This window comes from Ammospiza nelsoni, chromosome 5, assembly GCF_027579445.1.
Source record: "Ammospiza nelsoni isolate bAmmNel1 chromosome 5, bAmmNel1.pri, whole genome shotgun sequence".
NCBI classification, from domain to species: Eukaryota; Metazoa; Chordata; class Aves; order Passeriformes; family Passerellidae; genus Ammospiza; species Ammospiza nelsoni.
The window spans coordinates 34,951,930-34,962,945 of record NC_080637.1 but is presented as its reverse complement, the minus strand read 5'-3'; the positions used below and the strand labels follow the sequence as shown (position 1 = coordinate 34,962,945).

At 44.1% G+C, this 11,016-nt stretch overlaps 1 protein-coding gene across 1 annotated transcript; it reads right to left on the bottom strand.

Annotated features, from left to right (window-relative positions):
* Positions 1-168: 168 nt before the first annotated feature.
* On the bottom strand, positions 169-10,568 carry LOC132073398 (cathepsin E-like). Its single transcript, XM_059472435.1, has 9 exons — positions 10,501-10,568; positions 10,146-10,323; positions 7,425-7,542; positions 6,805-6,923; positions 6,149-6,348; positions 5,370-5,492; positions 4,268-4,412; positions 1,754-1,852; positions 169-1,669 (listed from the first exon to the last, which is right to left on the bottom strand). Exons 1-9 carry the CDS (start codon positions 10,554-10,556, stop codon positions 1,490-1,492), a joined length of 1,218 nt encoding a protein of 405 aa, XP_059328418.1. The 5' UTR covers positions 10,557-10,568; the 3' UTR covers positions 169-1,489.
* Positions 10,569-11,016: the final 448 nt, after the last annotated feature.

The following is an 11,016-nucleotide window of genomic DNA, read 5'->3' as shown; positions in this document are numbered from 1 at the left end:
TCAGTATTTAGAGATACCTGCAGGAAAACCGTCCTGTTTTTGTAATCCTTATTGAGTCTTACAACTGAAAACTTAAAATCTAGGGGCTGTGATTCCACCAAGGCCAACAATGGATATTGCCTTTGGTCTGTGCCAGGCACATCCAGACAGACAGACAGCAGCAGAAAGTGCCTGGGGGCCACCAACCTCTGTTCCAGGGCCCACCATGGGGCCAGTCTCCACCTGCCCATGGCTCTGCCCTGCTGGGAAGGTGCCCATGCCCATGGCTGGGACTGCAGACATTTGCAGGCTTTAGGAAGATACAAGCAGCCCCAACATGCCAACACACTTTTTACCCTCCAGGACAGAGAGCAACCTGAATTTTCAATTCTTGTTCCACCCTCAACTCCCCTTCCTCCCAACACTGGAACCACTGTAAAGAAACATTAAATGTAACTGAAACAGCACTAAGGTAAAGCAGATTTTGTTTGGTAAAGTTTTATTCATATGTATGGGGGCAGTATCAGCTTTAGCAATCCAAACAAATAACCCAATCGGTAGAATTTAGGTGACTCTTTTGCCAAATCAGCACAGCTACCTGTGGCTGTTCCATCTGAAACTCCTGCCACTGCTGACAAGAAGTGGCTGAGCAATGGGCAAGTAGATGTGTAGTGCTGGTGAGCAGGTCCCATAACTCATCTGAGGGGGAGGAACACTGGTATCCCTTTGCACGGGCTGCATTCTGGGTTTCTAATGTGAATGGATGCTGCTCCAGCTGCTCACACTGCCCAGGGGGAGAGGAGTCAGGCACTAAATGCAGCATCTGACCTCAGGCACAGACATCAAATGCTGAGACCAAAAAAAGAATTATCAAGGTATTATGAATCCCAGGGAAAAAGCGGGTCTGAGAGGTGGCATAAGGAGCAGGAAATTGTGCAAGGAACAGTAGCTGAAATTAGTGGTGATGCCACACAGGCATCAGTCAAATTCCCTTTTATATAAGCTGGTTGAAGCAAGCTAATTTAAAGAGAATTTCCATGGCACTCAGGAAATAAAGTTGAACAAAACCCAAACCATGGAAAATACTGATGGAAAGGAAAGCTGTAGGAAATTAGGTGGAAACTAGTGCACCAGAAGAAAAAAAAGATAGCCAGACCAGGCATGATTAGGATTAGTTTTCCCCACACACAGCTACTGTCTTTTCAGCCTGGCACAGTTCAGCATTTCTATTCTTCCTGATCTTTTGCAAACCTGAGTGCTGACTGGCTCTGCTGCTTTATCCTGAGGGCTGTAGTGTCCATGAGTTACTCAGGAAAAATTGTTTCACTGATGTAAACATATATAGATATTTAACCAAACTATATCGTCTGGGACAAGGATCACTGCAAAGTCCTTAAAACTTAGAGAGGAACAACACAATGTGCATTTAGGTCCAGAGTTGCAGTAGAAGCTCTTCTTCACACATGTGTTGAAGATCGTTACATTAAGACAGAATAAATGCTATTACAGCTCAGTAGTAATCCTTTCTGTGAATAGCTTTTGCAAATCCCACTCTGTCATTCCCACGGTCAAAAACACAGTAAAATGCAGACATGAAGACATCTCCTAAAATCCAGAGCGAGCCTGTGCGAGTGGGGATGTCGAGAGACTGAAAGCCACTCATGCAGAAGGTTTGGTCATCAATAGACTCCTGGAAGGGAAAGCACATGTGCCTGCAGCAGCCTGCTCCATGCCCAGCTCAGGGAGTGAGGAGTAGGCTGCTGCTGACACTCACCTTTATGATGTAATGCTCTGCTGCCAGCCTGTACTCGCGGTGTCCGATCGTGAAGCTTATGTGTGGCAAGCTCGACAGTCTTCTGCAGTCTACAAGAAACTGGAAACAATGCACTGACTGAGATGGGATTGCTTTCTTTCTTCAAGTATTGCTCTTGGATTCAAGGCTTTTAGAGTAGGTAATAGTGAATTTACTACAGAGAAACAGCATCAGGCTGGCTGACAGCCTAACAGTGCCCTCCCGCTTTCGTGTACTCAGTCAAACCAGCCCAGCAGCCCAGACCAATGCACCCTAGGGACTCTGGGCCGATGAAAATCCTTGCAAGTCCCAAGAGAAAGGAGGTGAAGGGGCTCTGATATCCTCCCTGTGCAACTCAAAGGCAAAACTAAGCATGTGAGCCCCAGCCAGCCTACATCAGCAAGGTCTGCTGAGCAAAAGTTCTCCAATGCCCTGGCCTTGACAGGACAGAGGGAGCTGCTCAAGCCACAGAGGGAGCACCCTATGGCTGCAGTTCACCCCAGGTCCTCCCACATACCATCACTTTAGGGGGAAAAAAAGCTAGTGAGGAACACAGCACTTTGTGCTTATACTTTGCCCTGGAGTGGATTTAAAGAGTAGAAGGACAAAACACTGGCACAATCATTAATGTACATAAATAACATATTCAGTTACAGTAACAGAGAAGATAATTTCCTGGCCTTTCTAGTTATTTCATGAAAAAACTGGTGTCAGAAACAGAACTATAGAATGCTCCAAGTCCCAGAGGAACCTTTGCTGTAAAATGTAGTGTTTTAAGTCATTTTTTAGAGGCTTCCTAGAAGGAAAAACCTGCTTTTTGCTGTTTTTCAATCTATTTTATGAAAACATAACCCTACATCTTGTGCACACTTACCAACTGTTATACCATTAGAACAAAACAAATCATGGGACAAGGGTACAAAAAGCCAGTAAAATGATTTGTAGGATACAAGAAGCAAGACATAATTCTTTTACATAGCTATTACAGAATAGTACATCCAGAACAAATCAATCCTTGCTGAAAAGAGATAGAAGTTCTGGTAAAACCCAGGATGGATACACTCACTTTTACTGGGATAAATTTGAGTAAATATGTGCAGTCTGTCTGCGATTGCTAAAAATCTGTCACAGAAACTCCTATTTTTAGGATGATTTTTGTGAAATCTGAGATACCAGATGAATGTCCTCAGGTCAGCACTGGTGTATATATGAACCTACACAGCAATGACCCATTCCTTGTTTGTATTAGGCCAGTATAAGTACATTGGAAATACATATTTTATCTGTGTTAGCATGAGCCATTATAAAATCAACTTGTTATCACAGCATACTCTTTGGCATGTATCTAAAAAGTTGAACAAAATCAAGATTAAAGGTTTGATTGAGAAAGAAACAGGAGCCTCAGGAGCTACACAGAGGTCACTGCAAGTCCTCCTCTTAAAAATGAAAGTGAATTAAGAGTCCACTTTAGTCTGCCCTTTGTCCAGTGCACTGGGCACTTGCAATACTCTTAATTTTCTTCCAAGAGTGGCTTTGGGTCAGGATCAAGACAAACTGAGATTAGCTCAGTTGGTTTGAACATAGTGCTAATAACATCAAGGCCATGGGTTGCATTCCTGTACAGGCCATTCCTGAGAGATGGACTTGATGATCCTTGTGGGTCTCTTCCAATTCAGAATATTCTGTGAAATGCAAAGTTAACAAAAGCCACACAGGGTTTGTTAACAAAGTTAACAAAAACTCGGTTTTGCTTGAGCACTGGAGCTGTGGCAATGTGCTGGTGATCTGTGGGAGTCAGCCAAGGGCCAGCAATAGGGATGGTAAAATAAACTGGGTGTAAAATAAACTGCTCTTTCCCTGAAGGCAGGACAGGAAGGAGTGAGGAGGAGTGTCAGCAAGGAAGATGCAGGAGGCAGCAGCAGGGAAGAAAGGAAAACCAGGAAAGGGTCAGTGGGGTAAGGTTCAGGAGGAAGAGTAAGATCCAGCAAGCCTTGTCCTGTACCCTGCAAGGAGCCAGCATTGTGAGTGACACTGATGTGCATCCCTCCCAGGAGCTCTGGCATGACACCAACTGCTGACAGTGAGGGGCCCTGTCAGTGAAGCCACTGTGGGGCTGTCATTAAAGTACCATTCCTGACATGGCTGGCCATCAGCACCAAATCCCTCCTGGCTTGGGAGAGCCAACAGCTAGAGCTGGGACCTCAAAAAGACTCCGAGCTTCCAAAAGAAAATCATCTCTCATGCCGAGTACAGATCCATTCCTCAGTTCCCATTATTTCCTTACACACCAGTATAGAAGATAAAGTCAACATTTAGGAAAAGGACTGGGACAAGGCATACAGGTCAAAAGCAGCTTGGCTCAGAGCTCAGTGCTGTCCTGGAAACAAGGCCTTCACTGGCACCTGTCCAAGCCATCATTTCTGTTATTTTTCAACCCTTTGCATCATGTACCAGTTTCTCTTCCTCTCTAGCTGTTTTCTGCTGCACAGTTTTTACCTCTCCAGTATTTGATGGGCTTGCCCCAATATATGCCTGCAATCGCCTGATTTGTGCAGAGGGGCCGGTGATAAGAGAAGTGCCCGAGTCAACGATGGCCTCGCAGCCGTGGGAGCAAAATGCCACCCGGCCCTGGATCTTTATACTGCAAATGAAAAAAGAAAAAAAAGCAGATTCAAGCAAATGACATATACACTGTGACTGAAACACTGTATTATTGCTAGCTAAAGTATCAGAGTATGACTGAAGTTAATCCCAGACAGCAAGTGACAGGACAAGAGGAAATGGCCTCAAGTTGCACCACGGTAGATTTAGATTTGATATTAGGAAAAATTTCTTCACAGAAAGCATTGTGAAGTGTTGGAACTGGCTGCCCAGGGAAGTGGTAGGGTCACCATCCTTGGAAGCTTTCAAAAGATGTGTGAATGTGACTCTGGAGGACATGGTTTAGTGATGCACTTGGTAGTGGTGCTGGATTGACAGTTGTACTCAATGATCCTAAAGATCTTTTCCAATCCTAATGATTCTGTGTTTCTATGATTAAAACTAGCTGCCAAGCTTTGTAAAGACAAGGATGTCTGTGGACCCACTTTTCTCTCTTGAGACTCCTACAACTCTAACCATGTGCTTCCTGCTGATGAATTTGTCCTCACCCCCAGGTATATGTTCTCATCAATTTAGGCAGAGTGCTAGAGGTGGGACAAAGGAACACTGGCTACTTTGACCAAAGTTAGCAGGACAGATGAAAGCAGGACCCAGAGCTGGATTCTATTCCTGGGTGCCTTAACCTCTTAACTGAACAGTCCACCAAGACTCATCTTGACCACTGGTGTATCATATTAAAACATACTAACATGCTCTCCCAGATACCAGCCACCCAGGTCACAGCAGAACTAACAAACCCCAATCTCATCCTGGGGAACCCCTCTTTGAGGGGCTAGAACACTGCAGCTGAGCCCTCCTGCTCCTGTGCCACCAGGTGTTTCTGTCTCTGGGGGTTTAGCTAGGGAGGTGAATTTCACCAGGTTTTTTATACATACATACATACATACATACATACATACATACATACATACATACACATACATACATACACACATACTTGTTCATGTGTATTTGCCAGTAGCTTTTCTCAGTGACTGGGACCCAGTGGATTGAACCTTTGTAGAGAGAATGGTCTATTCCCCCCAGAATCAACTCACCGCCGTTCTCGGTGTCATCTCCTCTGAAAGCAGAAAACAGGTTAACACAGGCGTGGGAGTGTGCCAGTATGCACAATGAGATCACACTTAAAAAGCAAAAGTCAAATCACAGCCCTTTCTTAATTCAGAGAGGGATGGCTGAAAGGGATTACTACTAAATTATCACTGTATGTTTTCCAACTCATACCCTCCAAATCTCTGAGAAGACTTAATGTGTATACCAAGGTAGGCATGGGGAGCAAGCTGAGCCAGTTGCTGCTCTCAGCTCAGAGGAAACACTAAAGAAATAGGTGGAGTTGCAGCTGGGTCCAGATTAGGGAACAGATTTTTCTGAAATGTGGCTATTTGCATGTAGCACAGCACTTCTCCTCATCTGCATGGGCCAGAGGGAAACCTCTGGCAACTGACATGGTGAGTCTGAGCTGGGAACTTTTATTTATGACCCGCTCCAACAAAAATAAATCTCTGTCCAAAAAGTCATGGTCCTCTCCATAACATTTTTTTTCTTTTCATGCTATAATCTTCAATGTCAAATGGAAAACATAGAAACAACACAAAGAATAAAAAAAATGGGGGGAATGTCTTTCTAGGGTTGAAGCTTTATACAGATGCACAGTTGTTTCTATCAACAGTTAAAATAGATTTACTTCATTTTAGCAGTGTTATTTTAAAGACAGACCTTTTCAGATAGAAAGAGAAGACTGGCTCCTCTACCAGCTGCTGGTTCATGATGCTGTCAAATACAGGCAGAGCGTTGCCCACTGCTAAGGAGGGGTAGCCTAAGCCCAGTACACCATCAAAGTGGGCTAGGACAAAAGTTGTTCCTGGCTCGAACACTGACTCGCCAAAGTCCTGTCCCTTGATGGAGATGTTACTTATCTGTTTGGTAAAAAAAAAGAGAAAACCATCAACCAGGCAAAAAACAACCACAACTGACAGTAATGACACCACCAATAACAAGAAATTAGCCATATTTCTGATCTATATCAATGCACTCATTCAGTTTATAAACCCTGGCTATCTTTGTGTGGCTTGCATCAACATAGCACATGCCCATTTGGCAGGTAGGCAGCAATGATTCCTTAGAATGCCTTAATTATGTGGCTGCTTCTTCATTAGCCCAGAAGAGGATCCAAGAAGACAAGTAGAAATGAAAAATAAAATGTGATGCATTTGTGTTGGTAGCCCAAAGCTGAAGCAGAACTCACGTCTCAGCTCGGTGGGACCTCACCCTGCCCTTTCCTAAACCAGGGAAGGTTTTCCAGGGCAAGGAAACTGAAGTGCCCTGCAAACAGCTGATCTGGAGACTGACAGCCATTTTTGGTGGACACTCACCTGCAGTGTGTCTCTGCCAGCAATGCCCAGAAGCTGTCCTGAGCCGTACTGCAGGGAGAAGGCTTCCCCTCCATGCTCATATGAATCTGACTTGAATGACTTAAATTTCTGGTGTACCCCTACACAAAAAAAAAATGACACCTCTACACTGAGGGGAGGTCCTGGCAACCGACCCACTCCCCAATGCAGAACAAGATGAGATGTAGGAGAACGAGATTTTTGCTTCTCTCAAGAGAAAAGTGCTGAAGAAGTACTGCAGGCACCTCAGTTCCCCTGCAGACATACCAGTTTTTCTGTACCTGAGAGATAATTTTGCATTTTAGAGAAAAATTAAAACAGAAATGGGCATTTCCACCTTTGTTGGCAGGTTTCTCAGGTCTATTTTCACACCTTTTACCTCATGGTAGGTGCAGAGGAACTCTGGGCAGTTGCAGCCAGTGCCTGCCCTGGCTGCCGCGAGGGACAGAGCAGCAAACTGGGAAGAGGAGAGCAGCCCTGAGGGATGCTCCAAACCCTCCCCTTGCAGATCCCTGCTGCAGGCAAGCATTTGGGAAAGGAGAACTGGGCAAGGTCTCTGCAGTCAAGCCAAGAGAGGGGCCAGGGAGAGCACCATTTCTTACGGCAGGCCTCGCTGATGCAGTAGGCGGACGGGACCCAGAAGTTGGAGGAGCCGGTGTCGAAGACGACGGTGAAGCTCTGTGGCGGTGTCCCCACGCTCACCACCCCGTAGTACTGAGCCTGCGGGAGGAATGAGGCCCTCAGCCCCCGCAGCCTCCCGCCGGCTGCTCTGGGGAAGAGCCAGGATCGGGAGCATCCCACAGCGCTCCCTCAGGGCCTTCTGTGCAATTCCATTTAAACGGGAAGGCAGCCACACGGAGCGTGTCTGGAGCGTGATGGAGTCATTCTCCTCTTAGCCCTCACAGCAACCACCTTTATAGGATATGTCCCACCCTGATGCCAAATGTCATTCTGAGGAGCTACAGTAATGACAAACCTATTCTCAGCAATCTCCTACATTGGACAAACACTAGTTAAATGAGCCTGAGGTGGATTCTCTGTTGATAACCCCACACTAACTCAATTCTTTGCCCTTTGCTTCCTCCTCCCATTCGTCATCGTAGGCCTCACACTCGTCTATCTCACCTTCCTCCACGAAACAGGATCAAACAACCACTAGGCATCCCCTCAGACTGCGACAAAATCCTGGCAGATCCTAGGGGGTCAAATCCGCATTCGTATGGGGATAGTTTTTCTGAGTCGGGTGTTATTTGGGTGAGTCAAAAGTTTAGTGCAGTTAAGAGGATGCTTAGGGTTAGTGATAGGGCCAGTATGAATAGGATTATGTTTATTACTCTTCTCTGGGTTTAAAGCAGATTCTAAGGACTGGAAGTCAATCATAATTAGTGTACTAGAAGAGTAAGATCCTCATCAGTAGACAGAAATGTAGAGGAATAATCATACGATGTCTACAAAGTGGCTTTGAGCAGCAGGTTTTACTGCAGCTGAATGAAAAATGTGTGGCATTTGTAAAGCCTTTTAAGCAAATATTCAGCTGGGTTCCCTATGGAGTCAGCAAACCCTCTTGCACTGGCTTCAGAGGTGGCAAGGTCACCCTCAAGATGAAACTCTCACATGACCACACAGACTTTCAGGCTGTTCCTTACTGATGTCAATAAGAAAATAGTGTTGCAAATCAGAACGGCCTGCCTCTGCCAGCTTCAGAGGGTTCTGAACAGGGGCACAAACACTGTCTTATGTGGCTGCCCTTTTTCCTTGTAATTAGCAACTACTGTAGCAAGTCAAAAACTATTGTGCTGCACAAACTGTGCCTGATGTACTGGACAAAGTTCAGCCAGCAGATGAAGAAACCACTGACCATCCCTGGATACCAATTGAGACTGAGATAATCTGTGAACACGTGAATGCTGGAGTAAAGTGCTTATCCACATCCCGAATACAAGTGTCTGAGTGCTCCTATCTGGCCCTGGAAGAGCACTTCAGCATTAAGAGACCTATTTTTAGGAAGAGGTATTTCTGGAATTCAACCACAGATAGAAAAGCAATAGCTAGTGCCAAACATTTTTCAGTAATACAAGTATTTGAATATGTACCTTCAAGTGCACAGTTGTTAATTAATAAACTGATGTTTCTGACCCCAGAATAAGCAGTCTGAATGACACAATCTTGAAAGGGCAAGCAAGCATGCCATTTAAGAGAGTATCCAACTATACAGTAGGATTCTATTTCTTCCTGCATTAAACAAACCTAAGTGATGTTCATCAAAAAAAAAAAAAAAAACAAAAACAAAACACATACAACCAGAAACCCCACATACACACTGCAATAAAACCATTCCTGGTGCTACCTGAATATGCTGGGGAAGTGGGATTTGCTTTGTTGTTTTGAGATTTTCATTTATCCCTCTTTGAAATAAGCTTTAGAGCAGGTTGAAGTGTTTCAGTGTCCTTTGTTGTTCTTCACATACTTATTTCTTTATTCTTTATGGCCTTTAAGTGTCAGTAAGTTCTTGCTGAATGAATTTGGCCTTCCCTTCGATTCCATTCCCTGTTCAGGTGAAGACTTCACAACATTTCTGCAGCTTAGTTTCCCTTCAGATAAGCATAGCAGAAAAACCAAATAAAACAGAAAACAGAGACCATCCAAATGGACAAAATTCTAAAACCAGGAAAGACAGCTTACAAAATGGTAGACCTGCTGACTTGCCTGTCTGATATCCAGAGAAATTAACATTTTTTCCTTTTTCAGTTTAGATGGTAAATCCTCCAAGGTCAGTCTCAAATATTTAATACATATTAAACTCCAGAGATAAAAGCAGAAAAATAAAAAACTCTACTTAAGTCTTTATCATCACTGATTTTTGATTCCACCTGATCAAATAAATGAGATTTGGGGGATTTTTTTATAAGACAGCAGCATCCAAGAGTCTGGTAAATAGAACATGACTAAATGAAGCAATCAGATTCTGCTGGGAAAAACCCTGTAGTTTGCCAAGACTGATACAGGCAAACCTCCCATATTTCTTTGGGGACCCAACCAACTCCACTACAGATCTGTACAAAAGTAAAACTTGTCACAGGACTACCACTGCTACTCTACATCAGCTTTCTACTCAGGTCCCATGCTATCCTCGATCTAGACATGCTTTATTTTACAGACTGCAACCTGGTTTTTTATGACCTCATATTTATAGCATAAAGCAACAAGACACCACAAGCTCTATAATTTCATTGACAGACTAGATTTGAAATGTGCTGGGAAAAGAACCCTGCCTCCAGTAGAATCTTGAATCCTAACGATTGCATTACCAAAACTGTACTTACATTCATGTAATCATACAGCCTTTCTGAAGCAGTTCCTACTGATAAAGCAATATCTGCAGGGAAACAATGCAGATACCTCCGGGCAAAAACATCAGGGTGGTGATTCCTCCAAAATTCCTCTAATTCTCCCTTTTCCTTCAGCTGTTTCTTGATAGATTTGAATCGAATCAAAGGGATTCTATGCAAATAAAATAAACACACAAAAAAAAAACCTGATTGTCCTTTCTAGAACTGTCATATACTCCACCTATTTAAAAAAAATGTTTCTTTTTTGAGACCTCAAGTAGCAACAAGCACAGGTCACTCATGAAGCCAGCTGAGATGTGTGCCAGTGAAGGCAGAGGAGTTTTCTTACCGTTCCACAGCCATGATGAGCGGGATGTAAACCACTGCCAACAGTATTGCCCTCATGGCTCCAAGAGGTTCAGAGTCTAATGACACTCCTTTGCTCACAAGTCCCTTTTTTATGGCCTGCTGTCAGCTAAGGGCTGCTCGCCAGGTCAATCAATCGCAGGAGGTCAGTGCTTTGGCAGAAAACTGATTAATTTACCCTCAGACTAGTTTGTGCAAACAGTGATGTCCAGTGGAGCTACTCAGATAACCAGGGCACAGTCTCGACCAAACAGATATTTAACCAAAAATCCTTAATGTCTTTTACATAAATATCATTCATGGGTTGAATGTGGCTCCTGCTAGAATGAGAAAGAGGAAGCTGTCCAAGCACTTGCTGCTTTTCAAGCTTGCTTTAGTGAGATGTTGCTCAGAAGTGCTCAATGCAGAGAAAGAGGACATAATATACTATACATCCATTCCCTTTTGCAGGAGACATTTCAGCAGGGCTGAGAAGACATTTGGTGGGCTTGTGACAAGG